Source organism: Meriones unguiculatus, chromosome 1, assembly GCF_030254825.1.
Source record: "Meriones unguiculatus strain TT.TT164.6M chromosome 1, Bangor_MerUng_6.1, whole genome shotgun sequence".
Lineage (NCBI taxonomy): Eukaryota > Metazoa > Chordata > Mammalia > Rodentia > Muridae > Meriones > Meriones unguiculatus.
Window position 1 is genome coordinate 12,578,847 of NC_083349.1, and position 19,554 is coordinate 12,598,400.

At 45.4% G+C, this 19,554-nt stretch overlaps 1 protein-coding gene across 2 annotated transcripts in view; it reads left to right on the forward strand.

Moving 5' to 3' along the window:
- The window catches only part of Dock1 (dedicator of cytokinesis 1), a 494,434-nt gene that overhangs the window by 445,171 nt on the left and 29,709 nt on the right, over positions 1 to 19,554 (forward strand). For both annotated transcript variants that reach the window (XM_060381413.1, XM_060381416.1), the window contains exons 39-43: positions 8,792 to 8,881; positions 9,626 to 9,730; positions 14,625 to 14,766; positions 14,892 to 14,970; positions 16,855 to 16,939. In XM_060381413.1, coding sequence (XP_060237396.1) covers positions 8,792 to 8,881; positions 9,626 to 9,730; positions 14,625 to 14,766; positions 14,892 to 14,970; positions 16,855 to 16,939 — 501 coding nt within the window. The remainder of the gene's footprint in view (positions 1 to 8,791; positions 8,882 to 9,625; positions 9,731 to 14,624; positions 14,767 to 14,891; positions 14,971 to 16,854; positions 16,940 to 19,554) is intronic.

Sequence of the window (19,554 nt, forward strand, 5' to 3'; positions counted from 1 at the left end):
TCTCTTCTGCTCAGACTATGTGGCTGTCTCTCTAGACTACGCCCAGGAAGGTTGAACTTCTGCTCAGGTAGATACAGCCAAAGAAGGAATAAGAGGTAGTGGTTTCCCTGAACTGTTTCTGCTCTTGTCATCTTCTGAGGCAATAAATGGTCATTCAGACCTTCCAGGGCTGGGCAGGTACCTAGGAGGACAGCGTAGCATGAGGGGAACCTGCTCCCACCATGCACTACAGAACTTGATCGGGAATGCAAGTTCTAGATAAGTGTGCTCACAGCACATAAAGTGGTTAATCTGTATGTATACATATATGAATTTACTCACCTATATGGTCACAGGTAGAAGCCCTCAAGGATGTCATCCTTTATTACTGAGCTTTTTTATTTTTATTTATTTATTTTGAGATGTGGTGTCTCCATGAACCTAGAGCACCCTGATTGGCTAGACTGGACAGCCAGAAAGCCCCTAGAGTCCACCTGGGGACTACACTAGTTCTGGGGTTACACACACACACCACAACACCTAACTTTTAATGTGGGTTTTAGGGTTCCAAACACAGTTCTTTGTGCCTGTCCAGTACGCACTTCGCCCACGGAACCATTTTCCCAGCCCTAGAGCTGCTAATCTTGACTTGGCCCAAGTGACACATGTGTTCTTAGAAAAGTGTCCTGTTATCTAACCGCGTGGCTCCTCACATCTAGAGATACAAGAGCTGCTATCTGAGAGAACTTGGCTTTGGTGTTCATCCTGGCTTCTCTGTGGTTGGTATCATTCTTCCATCTGAGAGATCTTGGGAGGCAGGATTACATACCAAAAGTGCTTCACAATGGGTCCTAGTGTCCTGTGAGGGCAGGAGCATGGCAGGTGGGTAGATGCTGACAGTCTGACATACTATTCAAGATTTTGACTCACTTTCATTTGGGAAACAAGTCCGTGTTAAAGGCTAGAATGCTTGGTAATCATTTAGAACCAACACTCTTCACGCCTGTTGTGCTGACTGGTTTTATTGTCTTGTTGTTGCTTTGCTTTTGTCAACTTGACACAGGCCAGGTCGTTTGAAAAGTGTAAGGTAACTTAATTGAGAACATGTCTCCATCAGATAGGGCTGTAGGCAAACCTCATGGTACCCCATGGGAATTCCCTTGATTGATGATTGATGTGGAAGGACCCAGACCCCTGTGGGTGGTACTATCCTTGGGTGGGTGGTCCTGTGCTGTATAAGAAAACAAATGGACCCCCATCCCTTTTACCTCAGCAGCAACAGCAGGCGGCATAGCTGGTCCCACAGGGGCCAAGAGAGCAGGAGAGCTGGCCCTGCCTCCTACCTGCTGCAGCACCCAAAAGAGTAGGCCCTGTACCTCACCTGATTAGCACAGTAGAGCTGCCCCTAATGGCAGGGGTGCAGGTGAGCTGTTCCAAGGATGTGAGCATGGGAGAGCTGGCCCTGCATGCAGCAGCATGAATGAGGAAGAGATGCCCTCCCCCACCCTCCTTGCCACCTAAGAGAGTACTGACACTCCTCTTAATTCCTGCCTCCATGTTCCAATCCCTTGGAGATCTGTACGAGTTTTCTTGCTCTCTGCTCTGAATAAGAACCTGAGAAGTAGCAACTTAAAGGAGGAAGGGCTTATTTTCCCTACAGCTCAAGAAAGAACATAGTCCAACACGGCAGGGAAGGCACAGCAGCAGCATACGGTGGCTGGTCGTACTACATCTACTAAACACTAGTCAGGAAGCACAGGGAAAACGGGAAGTAGGGCTGAGCTAGCAAGCCTCAAGGCCCACTCCCCAATGATTCACTTCCTCAAGCACTTCCTAAAGATTCATGAGCTTTCCAAAACAGCGCCACCACCTAGAGGCCACGTGAACCTACAAGGGATTGTATTTGTCAGGCCCCTCTAGACCAGGGGTTGTCAGCCTTCTTACTGCTGCGTCCTTTTATACAGTTCTTAATGTTCTGCTGACACCCAAACATAAAATTATTTTCATTATACATCATAACTGTAATTTTGCTAATGTTGTAAATCATAATATAAATATTTGATATGCGGGATATCTGATATGTGACCCCCAAAGTGTCTCAACCCACAGGTTGGGAGCCACTGCTCTAGAAAAATAGAACCAATAGTTCAGAGTAGTCAAACAATACCATTCTCACGCCAGAGGGGCTGACAACCTAGCGGTTGCTCAGCAAACAAGGCTGGGTACCTAAAGACCCACTGATCTCACTCTGCATTGGAAGCCCAGAGAGAGACAGGTTATCATATCAGGGAAGGATTCAGCAGGGCAGATGAGCTCACCAGTAAGACTGAAGATCAATGGAGCAAAAAAAGCAAAGTTTTCTTTCCTCCGTCTGCTTTTGTCAGAGGAAAACTTGTAGGAGAGGTGCTTTTCTACCAACGTGTGGGTTCCAGTGTGGGACTCTTATCCTTAAGTTTGATGGCAAAGGCCTCTACCTCAGACCTGAATCACCACCTCTAAGTAGTGAGTTTAAAATAGTTTATATTTACTGCAAAACTGAGCAGAATGTACAAAGTTGTCATGACCCCACCCTCGTCCCACACCCCAGTACTCCAAGTGCCAACAGTCACTCTTTTGCAGCTGAGTCTCATGTAGCCACTGCTGGAACAGCAAACACCATGGGATTGAAGAGGCTACACGGTCCTGCTTCTTGAGCCTGCCTCTGGGCTTCAGGGATGCCTCAAAAGCATCACTCCTCCTCCCCACACGTGATCGGCTATCAGAAGCAACTGAGGTCCCATCAGTTCCCCCACCACAAGAGTCCTGACTGAGCATGGGATTAGCATCCTCCATCTTGAATCTTGTATTAACTTCCCTTCAGAACTGCACTCAGCACTGCATATGCTCATAGTAAAGGTTGCTAGTGGGACAAAGAGAGGTCCTTGCAAAGAAGGACTGGCTGTTATTATACAGCATCCTATCTGTGTGATGAAGGGAGCCACCTTTGGTCTGAATGGTGGTGGCAGCTTATTGAGTGGGTGAGCAGACAAGCACACAGGAGGCCCTGACGCAGACAAGTTTTGCCAACTGCGCTCCTGGCTAGGACCACATCTGAGTGTGCGTGCATGTATGTATATAACCATTTCAACCCCAAGCTTTGTTTGATCTTGCACTTAGAAATGCATCTTTAAATTTCCTTACACGTATTCATTTGTGTGTATGTGTGTACAGACAAAATAAACAAAATACGATAAAAATAATTATTTTTAATAGGGTGATAAGATAGAAGCGCAACAATACCTCAGTCTCAGGAAACTGTAACTCAGGTGTGGCTCTGTGGAGATACTTTCTCACCTTTGGTCTGGTTTTCCTTGCGCTTGAGGAAATTTTCCCTCTTTACTCTATGGGCATGGGGCAAAGTCTTGAGCAGATGCACTGTTGGGACTTCAGATAACAACCCAGGGGAAGTCAGGCCAGCAGCATCCCAGGCCGTGTGGCTTATTGCTGGTCAGCAGAAGGTTCCATTCCCAGGTCTACAGCTGCATCCTGTGTGCAAGGAAGCCCTAACAGGGGCGCTTGGGCTGAGGCTGGGACTGAATTCTAAGAAAGCCTCTCTCTCTTGCCTTCTGCCATGACACCAGCAAGGCCAACAAGAGTTTTTTTCCCTTTTATATTGGGCACATTCACCAGTAACATATGACCTGTTAGTTTTCTGTGTTTCTCCCATACAAATCATTCTTCTAATTTTGCTTTTCCTCTGTTCTCTAAAGTTTTGAATGACTCTCAGCCTAGCTGCTGGCATCTTAATCTTTCCCTTTCTCTCCACAAAATGTCATTTCCATTCACTCCCGTTTTCATTCTCCGACATTTCTTCCTTCCTCGGCCCAACAATCACGGCAGACTCTTTTCCCATTCCATTTTTACCCCCACCTGGGCCTCTCCCCGCTAAAGCGTCTGTTTGGCTTTATCTGGGAGGCGAGTGTTCTTTCTGAAGCTGCTCCAAATTGTCTGTCTTATTGTGTTTGGCTGAGGCCTAGTAATTTTCAATAAAGCCCTTAATCCAAGTACTTCACTGAAAATTACCAGGCTTCTCCGTGGAGGATAAGAGTTGAAAATAGCAGCCATGCTATTGGGAGATTTTAGAGTATGGATGCCTGTCCTAGCCCAGGTAGCTGCAGCTCCCAGTCCAGCCCCTGACGGTCATTAATGATGCCTATGATACATAACTTATGACTAGATGATGTGTGGAACCCTGTGACGATTTTCAACTGGAGTTCTGCTTCTTCTTTAAAATACGATCCTTTTGATGAAATTCACACTTTACTTTGTGCCAAACTTGGGGGGAGGGGGAGGGAGACAAAACGCACGTAGCGTGCATCATCTTGTGAGCTGTAAATAGGAGTTTGGAGATGTGTTTCCATTTTTGGTGAGATGGTTGAATTTTGTTTCTAAGTAGGGTGACGTTTTCACATCCTGTGACATTCCATTTTAGAAGGCTGCGGGTAAGCCTTGTGGAACCCTGTCATAAGTTCATTTGGAGGCTTGGCAAGCTCTTGGTGTGAACCAGAGTCTGTCTGTCTCATCAGCCCAAATCTGCATCTGCGTACGTACTGAGGTCTCTTAGGTTCTTTGTGATTTTTTTTTTTTTTTCAAAGCATCAAGGCCAAGAACAATGCTATTGTGCATTAGTCTGTAGTTACACGGGGAAGTTTCTCTGCTGACAGTTCTACTGTGTGCCAAAGGCCAGTCAGCACTATACAGAAACAAAGTCAGAGTTGGCCTCAAGGGATTCTTGGCTAGCATCAGAGTACTCTAAGAGTAGATAAAGAATGGAGCCTTCCATGAGCATGTCACACAGGTGGACATGGTTAGACCTACCTCACAGGTGCAAGTGTCCCTTGTTCAGATTTGGGGACTAAAAGGCTGCTCACTGAGTGTAAAGGCCTACTGCCAGTCCAGGGCCTCTTGGTCCCTCTGCTGCAGAGGGACCTCAAAGAGAGCTGTGGCCTCTTCTGCAACATTGATCCTCATCCATTAAACACCAGAAAGCTGTGTGGGACCCTGGAAATTCAGGAGGTAATTGAGTGTGATTCTCCCCAATTACTGCCAGGGAAAAATGGATGAGCAGTAGAGAAATGGCTTGAAAGTCAAACTTCATATAAAACACCTTTGCTACGGAGCTGTTCACAGTCAGTAAGTGCCCTAAACCAGAGTCACCCACGGTAGTCCTGCGAGTCAGCCACGTTAGGGATGAAAGACCTTGTATCCCTGATGACACCTGTCTCCTCGTCTGCTGCTGCTCCACCACCCTGGAGAGTCTGTCTTCCTGTCATCCACTTAATGTCTGCATGTGCGATGTTTCGCTTTGTTGCCTTTCTTCCTTATTCCCAGGGGACAAGCTCTCCCGTGGAACTCAGAGCTAGACAGGCAGTAGGCAAACCCCACGGATCTCACTATCTCTCACAAACAGGAGCTAGAGTTGTGTGAGACCATGCCAGGCTTTTTTACATAAGGGCGGGAGATTTGAACTCAGCTCCTCCTGCTTGCACATCAGTGCTCTTACCTTCTGAGCTGTTTCCCAGGTCCCCTTCTTGACTTTGTATGTGGCCTCTGGGACTCGAACACAGGTTGTCTTGCTTCCGTGGCTACCACCCGCTTTCCCATGGAACTATCTCCCCAGCCTCCTTGGCTGCCACTGTCTTGACACTAAGGAAGGCATTTTAACAGAAAAGAAAGTTTTCTGTGTGCTGGGCTTGAAAAAAACAGGAACTCCTGGAACCGGGAAGACAGTAAAGATTACCATCTCAGAAAAGGGGAAGGGCACAGAGGTCAAATGTGCTCCACAGATGGTAGCCAACAATTCCCCAGATGCCATAAACTGGATTAAAGACCTCAGATCAGAAAATAAAGTTGTCTGCGAATCCAGGCATTTTCATTTGGGGCTGTTCAAGCCTGCTAAGCCTGTAGCTCTTGTAAGAATGGAGCTGAGCCAGGGTTCAGTCACTAAAGGTCAAAGCGATTCTTTCCCTGAGACAATCTAAATCTAGATCATATTGAATCTGCTTCCTCTGTGGTGCTGAAATATTTTCCAAGGCATTCGTGTTGGAAGTATGAACTGCCCACACTCCCTGTAGAGCCCTGGTCCAATTAAAAATAGATGAAAATCTGCCCAGTATGGAATCCTTTAACAGGAGTGGTGGGGCATGGAAGGAGGTTGTGTATTTATAGAAAATCTGATAGAAAACACAGCCGTGAGACTTCGGGGTGAGCAGGATAAGATATTTACTTGAGACCTATATTTCTTTTAAAAACAATTACTTGGCTGTGTATCTAAAGTACCTCGTCTGTCATTTAGGATCAAGACAGATTAAGCTTTTGCTCAGGAATGAATTAGAAGGCGGAAAGAAACCTGAGCAGCTAAGTAAGAAAAGGTGTATTAGCGTGCAGAAACTAAAGAACAGCCTACCAAAGGGGACCTACAAGGAAAGGAATGTTGTCTTTGAAGTGGAAATACACTAAAGGAGGCATGGGTCACTGGTGCCTAAAAGAAACATTACAGGGGAGAGTGTTCCTCTGGGAGTGTGAACTCGGGCTCTAGAAGACGACATTAAAGGTCTAGAGAGGCTGATATGGCTACACAGAGAATATGAGATAACATCAGACCACAGGAAACAGATTTGAAGTGTGACCCCTTGACATGGTGTCCCTGGCTCTTTCTAGACTCTTCTTCAGGCGGATCTCCCCATGTGTGAAACCCACAAGGAACTTACTTTTTTTTTTTTTTTTTACTTTGCTCTTAAAAGTATTAAAAATACAACCATTAATTCAGAGTCGCATTTTTCTTCTCTCATCAAGAATACCCAGGTGGTATTGGACATATTGGCATACTCCTGTCACCCCAGTACTTGGGGGATGGAGGCAGAATCGGGAATTCCAAGTCATCCCTATCTGTAGAGTGAGTTAGAAGCTAGCCTGGTAGTAGGTATTAGAAAGGATATTTCTGGTGGGTACAATTATAGGAGTGCCCTTCAGTTAGTTGAGTGAGTCAATAATAAGCAAACCCTGTGGTGGTCCATCCTAGCGGGCAGAAGGGCTCTGTGCCAGGAGGGTGCTGGCGTGGGATCTTAAAGAGTGAGGATGCCAATCTACCGTGTATCTGCCCTGTGACCTGGAGCAAGCTCCTTCCCTCTCTGATCCCGGGATTCCCAGTCTGCAGCCTGAAAATGACACTCCCTACCAGACGGTTAGAGAGTGTCCACTGGGGTACACCGGGAGCTGGCCATCACCATGTTAGCTGGAAGCTGCTAAAAGGCCCAACTTGTTTTGCTCCCGCTACGGTTATCTGTGCCAGTGGTTCTCAGTCTTCCTAATGTTACAACAACAGTTCCTCATGTTGTGGTGACCTCCCCCCAACCATAAAATTATTTTGTTGCTATTTCATAACTCTAGTTTCCCTGCTGTTATGAATTGTAATGTAACTATCCCGTATGTAGGATATCTAATATGCGACACCCTGCCCAAAGGAATCTAACCCACAGGTTGAGAACCACTGATCTGTGCCCTTGTCAGGAAGAGATTGCACCATTAGGTCTTCATCTTTTTCCAACTATTAGCAGGCAGGAATGAGTAGCTCCCATGAGGATTAGTGCTGTGATCTCCTAGGAATGACAGCACTGAGGAAATGTAGAAATTTGAGGCTAGGGTTGCACAGTTTGTTGAGAACTACCTGAACTTTGTCATTTCCTGCCAACCTTGAGTTCTGTGTCCTGAGCCTTGAGGAGCAGGTAGCAGCGTCCTCAGGTTTCGTATGAGTGACACCCAAACCTTGCACTTGGGCGAATACAGTCTGGGGGGGAGGGGGAGACAGGCAAGTTCCAGTTTTAATACATTAGAGAAAGTTCTGAAGCCCAAAGGAGGAGGGTAGGCAGCACCTGGGAGGCGTGGTAGGGGATCTTCTGCCTTCAAATGTCCAGTGTTTCTCAGGCAAGCCACCTTTCCCAGGGGAGAGCCAGGCCTAGAATCAAAACACTGTGTGTCAAAAGTTTATCCACATTTTAAAAATGCTAATAATGATCATGATGATGATGAGGGGCCTAGAGAGATGGTTCAGCTGGTAAGACTGTATACTGTTCTTGCAGGGTCCCATGTTCGGGAACTGGCACTCACATGCCTATGTACACACACGTGCAGGATAGATAGATGATAGAGAGATAGATAGATACACAGACAGACATATAGATACATTTAAAATAAGTAGAAGTTTATCCCTGTTTTTGAAAGTAAGATATTTGGAGAAGCAGCTTCAAACTATTTTGCCGTAGGAAAGTCCCCTTTTCAGATATTAGCAGGATTTATATCAACAAAAGGCAAGCATTCTGAAGCTTTGAATTGGCGTTTCTGGCAGCGTGCACTCTGGAGCATGATGGCTGTGCAGTAGGAACCTTTGGGATGTAGCCACATAGTAGATGTTCTGAGCAATGTGTCTTCACCCTGTGGTGTCTCTTCCCTGGCTCCGAGGCTGCCCTGACAGATGGTCCTTGGCGGCCATTATTGGCAGCAGGAGAGTGAGGACAGGTGATGATGGGCCAGCAGACTGCCTTGCTGTGGGAAGAGCTGGTATGATGGATGAACCTGGGTTGAGCAATTTAGTCAAGACCGCAGGTCTGGAGCCAAAGGCTGGAACCTCTAGAAAATACTTGTGTATTTCCTGCATGATTCCCCAGGGTGTCCGTCAATCTAGTGTATTTCTGGATGTTCCCTTATGAATGATGATGTTACTGTTTGGTGCACAGTTCATGCTTAGGTGTCTCTGTTTTCTCCGTGTCATTCACAGATGTGGGAGGAGGCCATCGCCCTGGGCAAGGAACTTGCAGAGCAGTACGAGACGGAGATGTTTGATTATGAACAGCTAAGTGAATTGCTGGTGGGTCCTTGCTTTGGTTTGGGTTTGGTTTTGTTCCTAGATTTTCTCATTCAGTTTTCATATTGGGATCTACCTAAGATGTTCTCTTGGCTTTGACCTGCCTCCTTTCTGTTGTCTCAGAAAATGGCTATCTTTTAACTGTTGGTTGATTCCAGTCCATGAAAATTCACTTTTTGTTCTCAAGTAGGCCAAGAAGTTAAATCTTTTATTAGAAATGGGTAACAAGACTGAATTTTAAATACAGGGTCTCGACAGCCGGAGTCTCTGAGAGTTTTGACCTGTTTAAAGCAGTAACTCTTTCCATATGAGGAGCCTGACAGTGAATGGTGGTAGCCAGAACCTTGTCTTTCATCCTCTAAGTTTTTAGTTACTGCCTTCTCAGTCATGCCTTGTGTGTGTATGAGTGAGGGTATGAGTGTGCGTGGAAATGTGTGCAGACCATGTTTATAATGAAGTGTTTGCTTGCTCATAATTTAGAGTAGAATAATTCTGTCCTTCAAATTCTCCCAGCATCTGATCTGTATCCTTAAAAAAATAAAATAAAAGTAAAAGAAAATCATCTTTGGATTATTGAAAATTGCCACTAAAGGATACCTAGTGACCAAGTGTGGCTTGTTTAGGTTGCCTTGCTAGACAGCGTGGATTCACGCAGGTGCAGGCCTCAGGTCCCCAAGAAGAACCCAGAAGGGTGGTTGCTCCCATGCTCCTCTCAACTCTGAAATGAGTTTTCATTTTTCCTTCCAGAAAAAGCAGGCACAGTTTTATGAGAACATCGTCAAGGTGATAAGACCCAAGCCTGACTATTTTGCTGTTGGCTACTACGGGCAAGGATTCCCTTCATTCCTTCGGGTAAGCTTGCTTGTTCTCGCTCTGTGCCAGCATTACTCGCTCAGCTGAGCGGCCCCTTCCAGTCCCGGGGCTTTGCTCTGCAAGCTCATGTGCTTACTCTGGGGTGCCAGAGAAGGACTAAGAATATTTTCTTTATTTATATAAGGACTCTGGTTACATAGAGACCTTCTGTGTGATTTTTTTTTTCCTGAAAGAACTCTCCTCAGAGATTTGTATGTGTGTTTAGTTGTGTCAAAGTATACATAGCAAGCTGGGGAGATGGTAACTCAATAGGCAGAGCACTTGCCACAAGTGTAAGGACCTGAGTTCAGATCCCCAGAAGCTACTTAAAGCCAGACTCAATGGCACCTATCTATAATGACAGCACTCTTACCAGAAGATAGGATGTAGAGAGAGGAGACTCTCTGGAAGCTCCCGGGCTAGCTGGTCTGGAATATAAGGCAGTAACCAACAAAGGGACCTGCCTCAAACAAGGTAGAGGGCATTGACCAACACCCAAGGCTCCTCTCACCTCTACTTACTTACACTTTGTGGTATGCATGTACATACACACACACACACACACACACACACACACACACACACACGCACGCAGGACCCAGTGTTGTCCTGTCTGCCTCTGGGAGTCAGGCCTTAGCTACCTCATATAACTCAGGTCATACTGTGTCGGGCCTATTGTGTCTTGCTTGTTTTCACTCTGCATAATAGCACCAAGGTTTGTCCATGGGTTTGCACGTGTCATAACTTAAGTCCTTTTCAAGGAACGGGACTATCCCATTGTGTGGACATACCTTACTTTGTTCATTCATCTATGGTGGACATTTGAGTTATTTCCACCTTTGATGATGTGACTAGTGATGCTATGCAAATAAATATTTTTAGTGCCATGAGAATCTGGAAACAGGTTTTCACAACCATGGTGAAACCGAATCTACCTCCTCCATGGGAAAGCTGGGTGTTATTGGACACGTTACTAGAAAAATAGGCATAATGCACCTTTAGGCAAGCATTTCCCAGTATCCAGGTGATGCTGGAGTATGTAAAAGTTGCCTGGCCAAATAGTGAAATTGGTTCACACTTCTGAAGAAGACATTCTTGCTCTTGATTTTCCAGTCTCACGACATGTTTTTATGACTGTTTTATGTCTCAAAGAAACAACCTAGGGAGAGACATCCAACGCTGTTATGACATCTACATGGAAAAAAAAAACATGGATACCCCCACATACACACAAACATACAAAATACAAAATACAAAAAAAAAAAAAAAACAAAAAAAAAAAAACTGCATGTAGTAAAAGTTGTCCAGCTTTACAAAAACTTTAGTATCTTTTATCTTTTTTTTCCTCCCTTTGGTGTTTTGAGACAAGGCTTCTCTGTGTAGCCTTGGCTGTCCTAGACTCAATTTGTAGACCACGCTGGCCACAAACTCACAAAGATCCGCCTGCCCCTGCTTCCCAGAGTACAAGGATGATAGGCGTGTGCCGCGGCGCCCGGATCAACAGCATTAGCGTCATTAAGTGTGCCTCAACATGTATCTCAAGGAAGAGAGAAGCGAACCCTGGACTTGGCACACTCATGCTCATGGGTGTCTGGGCCCCAGGGGCAGAGCCCCCATGTGATACAGGAACCACCAACCATCAATACAGTTATCTAGCTCCAACAGCAAGGCAGCAGCCTGCCTGAGCAGGAGCTGAAAGGCCCCTGGGGAGGCACACTGCAATACAGTCTGGAGCACTGGATCCTGCAGGCTCCAGGGACCATTCTGGGTCACTTCTACCATCAAAGGACAAAACGTGAAGGAAGAATGAAGAGTTTAACGGGCTTGATTAATATCGAGCTGACTTTCCCGACACACCTGAATAACTCTGTGGGGCTGTAGCAATATATCCATTACGCTTCACAGATCGCCTGGCAGGGGTCAGTCTGACAATGACATTACCGGTTACCAAAAAGTGGGCGGAATGTTTAGCAACCTCACGCTGCTGAGAGAGCAGGGCTGAGCTATCTGGCTGTCTCCTTGGCACTGTTTCTCTCCATAAATCGAGCTCATTGCTTTTTTTTTTTTTTTTTTTTTGCATTCTTATTAATATTTATAACTCTCACAAGGAATAAATATCTCTTGCCTGGTATGTACATTTCCCCCGTTTTCATGTTTGGAAGGACCTCTGCAGAATGCAAAGTAATGGACATTTCTTGAAAATGTTATTAGTGTTTTCATCTATAACTCTAGTGTTTTTCTATTAGAGCCTTTATGTACTTTTATTATTGTGCTTTTTTTGAGGGTAAAACTTAATAAATGCTTGCTACTTTCTGAGTGACCTGCTCTCTAGTAAATCTTACTGCATTCTTGAAATGTTTGCCTTCTTACAGCCTCACAGGAGGCCCCAACTCAGTATTTATATTTCTAATTAAGACTACATATTACTTTGCTTTCTGCCTGACATTTTTCTTCCAGAAAAAAAAAAAAAAATCAGGCATTTCTTTCTTCCATAATGATGCTTCAAACCATACCTAAGCACAAAGCAGGAAAAAAAAATATAATTCTTAAACTGTTACTTCCTTAGTAATTTGTTAAACTGCAGAATAAATTGGGATTTGAAAAGGGGACTGTTCAGATTGGTTTGGACTGTTATAAGAAAACACCTTAGACTGGGTAATTTATAAACCACAAAAATTTATTGTTCAGAGATCTGGAGGCTGGGAAGTCCAGAAAGAAGAAGCCAGGAGATTCTGTATCTGATGAGGCCCTGTAGGGTAGCAGAAGAAAATTTCTGGAGGCGTTCCCAACACCCATTACCCAGCCACCGTTACATTGGTGACCATATTTCAGAGTGGCAGGGGCATCCAAGCCACAGCCAGGGTAGTTAATTGCACGTCCCAGGTGTCTCCCCTTATCTCTGTGACAATGTATTAATTAGATAAGCTTTTACTTATGGCTGAGTCTACACAGATCTAAGAATGTGTGGCAAAATGCTATTACCTCTGTCTCCCTCTTGCTACTCTTTCTCTGTCTTCCTCCTCCTCACCGCTGCCAAGCCATGTCTAGCCGTAAACGGCCACTAATAAGTTGGGGCAGCTCCTAGCATGACCAACTGGTACAAAGGAGTTTCTAGTTAGACGGAAGCAGGAGAGGAAAGGACTAGGCAGGTGGGAGAGGCAGCAGCCCTCAAAGGACAGCAGTGGTGCTATGAGCTAGTCACTGACACCTGTTTGTGACTCTTCTGACATGCCCTCCCTCCATGGTCCTTAAAGAGATCTGTTGTGTCTCTTCAGGACCCTTCCTCCCAGATGTACCTTACAGCGACTGCCTCAAACTCACATAGACAAGGTAGGCACAGTGCAGCTGGGCGTAAGGACACACCAGGGCCACCTAGTCTGGCCTTTGCTAACAGCTTCCAGTGAAGTCTAAATTGGAGGATGTGACTTGGAAATGACAAGAGTCAGCCCTAAGCGCTGTGAACATTTAGTCACTGTTGAGTAATCATCCACTCATTGCCAGTCTCCAGGATTCAGGGATGCCAGGAGTTCAGGGTCTTCCTGTTTGGCCTGGGTCTCCTTTCCTCCATCTTTGCTCTTGTCCATGTGACACCATAAGTCAGGTCAGGCTCTGAGGACCTCTCCTTAGTCCAGTGCAGAGCTATATTCTTTTTGGCAGGAGAGAAACTACTTAATTAAGGCTACAGGGGAGAGGCCACTGCCACTGGCTGCTGGGTTCCCATGTAGACTCTTTGCAGTATCTAGGAACCCAATTAACACAGGACCCAATTCACATGAGAGAAGCTTAAAAACAAATTAATTTTACATATGCATAGGGATTTTCACAAAAGAGTAAATTCCAAATATATGACCGGAGTTGATACTTTTTGTCAAAGAGTAATAAATTAACAAAATAAAAGCAGGACAAACCACTCTCTTGACAGGATAGTAACTTCTGGGGATGTTACTGAGAGAGATGGGTTGGAGCAGAAGCTAGGAAGGTGTGGCTTACTTTGTAGCTGCTTATCCAGGTTGCTTACAGCAGAGTGTGAAGGGCTCCCCAAGCAAGAATCCTTACTGCTTCCCTGCAAATGAAAGTAGAAGGTGATAGGTGTGGTGTCGCAATCCTTGAATCACAGCATCTGGGAGGCGGAGGCAGGTGGCTGGCTCTCTATGAGTTTGAGGTCAGCCTGGTCTACATAGTGAGTTCCAGGACAGAACTTAAAAAAATTAAAATAAAATAAAAAAGGAGAAGGAGGCTAAGCATCCCCTACAGTGATCACAGTTCTGTGGGGAAATTCACCTTTTAATAACCATTTCCCAGTCAGCATACAAAAACAAATACATTCAAATATCTTGTCCATACACACTGGCCAGGTTAACCCTATGTGAACATGTGTAGGGATCCTGTGCCTTGTTTGGTTACTTATTACATTTCTTTATATAAAAGTAGACTTGTGTGTGTGTGTGTGTGTGTGTGTGTGTGTGTGTGTGTGTATACATGTGCCATGATGTACATATGGATGTACATATGGAATTCAGAGGACAACTTGTGGGAGTCACTTTTCCTTGTATCATGTGGATCCCAGGGATTGAACTCAGGTTGTCAGCCTTGACTTACAGGTGCCTTTACCTGCTAAGCCATCTTGCTGGACTCCTTAGGTATTTAGTTGGCTTGTATCATTAAGAATAAAGCTCCTGGTGAGTGTTCAGCCATATGAAATTTGGTGTTCTTGATTGAAGAGTGCGGTTGCTAGTTATTCTCAAATGTAGTGGCCTAAAAACAAAAACAAACAAAGAAAGCTGTCCAAACAAATAAAGCTGTCAAACACATTTTTGAAGACCAGTGTTCTTGTGTGTGAACTTTTCTTGGTCCTTCACCTGTGATGTTATTTAACAAAGGTCATTGTTTCCAGGGAAAAGTGTTCATTTACCGAGGAAAAGAATATGAGCGACGGGAAGATTTTGAAGCTCGGCTCTTAACTCAGTTTCCAAATGCTGAGAAAATGAAGACGACATCTCCACCAGGCGATGACATTAAGACTTCTCCTGGCCAGTGTATCCTTTAAGACAGCAGGAGGGCCATTCATGGGAAGAGTTGGTACACTGGTGCCTTCAGGGGACGGGCCTTCTCTCGGTTGTCATGCATGGCTGCCATTTGGTCTTTAACCCTCTTTCCTCAGACATCCAGTGCTTCACAGTGAAGCCCAAGCTAGATTTGCCCCCTAAATTTCACCGGCCGGTATCAGAACAGATTGTAAGGTAATCAAACCACTTTTCTTACCAATAGGAGGTGAAAAGATGCTGACAGTGGGTCTCTTACAAATAATTCTACCTTTTTAAATATGGATTTTAACATTTGAAGAGCAATGCTGGATGATTTTTCTGCCCTCTTCTAAGAACAAGGGCAGCTAATGATTTCTGGCACCCATAAAAGGAAAGAAGTAATTAGAAGAGTATACAGGATTCCTTTCCCAGGGGCTGCAAAGATGAAACCCAGGAGGAAGGAGGTGGCCCTTGGCTCTCCTTACAGTCCACACATTCAGGGTAGAGTCCACAGTAGTATTCAAAGTTAGCCCTGCCCCTGCCCTGTGGAGGTATGAACTCACTGCCTTGTCTGACATGGAAACCGAGATTGGAATATTTGCTCCTCATGAAGGTACAAAGCAAAAACCTTCTGCCCCGGGGTCAGAGGGTTCACTCCACTGGTAAAGTACTTGCCTTGCTAGCATGAGGATCTTTGTTTAATCCCCAGAACCCTCATTAAAGAAAAATAATAATAAAATAAAACAGGCAAGGTGCTTCGTGCTCTAACCCAGTGATGGCAAGATTGGAAGTCAAGACTGAGGGAGCTGTATAAACTCACTGGTCAGCCAACAGAGCATAGTTGACAGAGTTCCAGGCTATTGAAAGACCTTGTCTCAAAGAAAAGGTGGAAGATGCCTGAAGGATCACGCCCAGGGTTGTCCTCTGCCCTCCATATGTGCACATGTGCATCCCCACATATGAACTCACAGACAGGGTCATGCAGTGGCATTTAAACTTCAGGTATCCCAGTGGGACTGAGCTCACACACACACACACCTGTGCTGAACTGCATCTGGGCAGCACTATAGAGCTAGCCTCCCCAGAGGTTCTTTGATGTGGTGGATTCTCTATTTGATCTCTGTCCTGGTGGGAGCTGCAGCCTCTTTGATGCGTGCTCCTCCTCTGCTCTGTTTGTTCCTCATCCTGGAGTTCCCTGGGCCCTTTAGCCTTTCATCACTGTTGCCCTGGCAGTCATGGAAACAAAGTAGGGTTTGCAGGCTGTTTGCAGTCTAGTGCATTCAAAGAAATGCAGCGTTGGGCAAATAGAGACTCACGGAGCCCCTCAGGTGGTTTTGCGTGTATTCCCTCTTGAGGAGAGAAGTCACAACATACATGCACACGCACACATACACATACTTCACGAGCACAGGGCCATCCCCCACCCGTAGTCCCCAAGGAAGACAGACAATAGGCTGTTTATGGCCCTGTGCACTACTCTAAGTCTACATCTCAAAAGTCTGAAATTAGAGCATGTGATACCTTTTTTGAATATTGTCAATTTATTTAGGTAAGTTATCAAATTATTTCATCTAGATGGGGCAGAGGCAGGGGATGTCTGTGAGTTCAGGGCCAGCCTGGTCTACATAACAAAGTACAGGCCATCTAGGGCTACATAATGAAACTGTCTAAAAAAAAGAATATATATATATATATATATATATATATATATATATATATATGCATATATATATATATATATGTATTACTAAAATGACACATGATTGATTTTTTTTTAAATAGTGGACACACCTATTGAGCCCACAGGCTTTTTCTCTCCCTCACATCACCTTTCCAAGTCTTTGCCAGGTCTGTCCTTACTCAGCATCCTTCTCCCTGAGGGCTGGCAGAGACAAAGAGGAGGGGAAAGTCTCCAATCAATTTTTCTATCTCCAGGAGCTGCTGGAGGAGGAGCCAGGGCAGTGGCTTCAGGTCAAGTTTGGGTACAATTCCTGAGATGTAGCGCTGTGTTCTGAAACAGACCCCCACACACACACCCAAGTCTTAACAGCATTTGGCTGCTTTCAGGTTAAAAGTCTAATGATTTTTCTGTCTCTACAGTTTTTACAGGGTGAATGAGGTCCAGCGATTTGAATATTCTCGGCCTATCCGGAAAGGGGAGAAAAACCCAGACAATGAATTTGCGGTAATTAAACAATAATACCTACAAATGCTGTAACAAAACCCACAAAAATCCTCACCTAGTCTTCCGGCCACAGAAGGGCCTGGAGAGAGCACATCACCGCAAGGCCACCATGGACAGTGCTAAATATCTCTGTGTATTACAGGCAGATATCACATAAGCATTACACTCTAGACTGAGTAGTGCTAGTAGCATTTCACACAGCTCATCAGTGAGGTAGCTGAGACATGCAATGATGGACCAATGGCATTAGAGCCGTGGGTGTTCCCTTCCAGTGAATCTCAGTGCTTAGAACCTCAGAGGCTTATTTGGCCTTGGGTGACAATGACAGGTGAGGCAAGCACCAGGGCCTCCCTGTAACTCATTATACTGTAGCTATGTCCCCACTGTCTTTATGGACTGGGTGATCCCTCTTTGAGAATATGCCATGTGTCTCTAATCTGAACCCAGCCTCATCTCCCCAGTCATGTCAACCAATCAGGGCTCTAGACATTGCCAGACAGTTCTTCCTTTTTGCAGCCACTACATTGGTCCCAGAAATAGTAATACACACCTATATAGTCTTCTAGGAATTATACTTGCAGGACTGGGGAGATGACACGGTTAATAAAGTGTTTGCCATACAAACATGGGGACCTGAAGTTCATCCCAGAACTTATGTCCAAAAAGCTAGGTGGATGATGCATACTTGTAATCCCAGTGTTGGCGTGACAGAGTAAGGGAGATCCCTGGAGCGCACTGGCTAGCCACTCAAGCTGACTAGGTAAGCCCCAGGTCCTGCTAAGAGACCCTATGTACCAAAACAAGGTGAAGAGTACAAAAGGAGCCCTAGCCAAGGTTGACCTCTGCCCTCTACCTGCACACACAGACACACAGACACACATTCAAAGAAACTGTACAGATGAATTGCTTTAATAGAGCATATTTCCAAAAGCCTCAGACAAAGCTGTACTTTGACAAGTTATACTGGAACTCCTCCCTTCAGAATCCCTCGTCAAAGCCATGTTTCAAGAGACCTTAGCCCCTGGGTGACAGCAAGGACCAGCCCTGATAGCATGGTTTCATTTGTCCTTTAAAGGTCTGTAGGGTACAGGAAGCTAAAGGTAAATTAACATGCACACCTGACCCAAAGCATAGTTCAGAGCCTGCTGTCAGGGCTGCTTTGGAGAAAGGGACTTTTGCCCTCTCTTCCCAGGAATCTTCAAGGGGAAAACCTGCGTTTCCTTCACAGCTCCTTGGAGTCACCTTCATGACATCCCTTCTGGCCCCATACCAGTGTCTCTGTGATGAGCTTGGAGTGAGGCAACTCATTGTTTTAACAAAGGTTGGGTTTCTTGGCCAGTGCCAACATGCCAAACCTTTGGTGGCTGGTCCTCATGGTGTGACCAGGGTCAGAGACTAGGCACAGACACCCTGGACATCCACGCTAATGGTGGATTCACAGTTTTCTGAGTAATTCCTTCATAATAATAAATCATGCCATTCTTTCTGCAGTGTCTGGGACACAAATACCTCCCCCATCTTGCAGTATGTATATTCTTACACTGTAAAGAACAGACACATAGAGGCCAAGCAAATTGCTGAATGGTACTCAATGAGCCGGCAGCGGAGCTAAGAATAACTGAGACACCTGACATTTTGAGCTGTGCTAAGCCCCGGAGCTTGTGCTGCTTCTAGATGGCCCCAAAATCCTCCGATGGCCCCATTTGGGTCCTTACACGTAGATGGAGCATTCCAAAGCCGTGGGATTTAGCCCTTCACCACCAGACAAAGGTTCAGGCTTCTAGAAAAAGAGCAAAATCTCTTTCAGTAGTGAGAAGCTTAAGCCTGACTCCTTCTACAAGGCTTCTGACCCCAAGAACAAGGGCTAGGAAAACTGCCCTATGAGGCCAAGAGCTGTGCTCAGCATCTATAAGCCTGGTAGGGGGTAAAACTTTAGAAATCAGGGCCATTGAGGAGGAACCAACCAAGGTGGGTGTCTAAGTTAAGAAATGACCATAAAGCCCAAGATATATCCAGGGTATTCACAAGGGTATGGGCATGAAGGGGAGTGTGGACAGGCTCTGAAAGGCTACCCTTTCTCTGGCAAATCCTCAAGAACACAGGCAGAAGAACCTGGCCTACAAAACAAAGATCTGCCTGTGGCCCAAGCTCCTGCAGTCCCCTCACTTTCCTCTGGAGTCTCAGAGGTTCTAAAGGCCAGAGCAGTTTTCTGTGATTGTCACCTCACAACTGGATAGGTCTGAGAAGGTGGCAGTCTGGAGGGTTATGGTTTGCCCCTCTGCTAGAGCTGTGGACCAACCATTAAAGAAACAGCCTGTCTCATTGGTTAGAAAACCTTTCCTGCAGTATGTGAGGTAAAGCTCTATAAGGACTGCAATTTTGAAAACACTTTTAAGATACACCTAGGACCGAGGTTATGTTTTGGATGGTAGAATGCTTACCTGGAATGCAGGAAGACCTAGGTCTGATCTCCAGCACTGCATCAGCTGAGTGGGTATCGTGGTGCATGCCTGTAAGGTCTGATCCCCAGCTCTGCATAAGCTGAGTGGTATCGTGGAACACACCTGTAATCCTAACACTAAGGTTCAAAAGTTCAAGTTCACCCTCAGCTACCT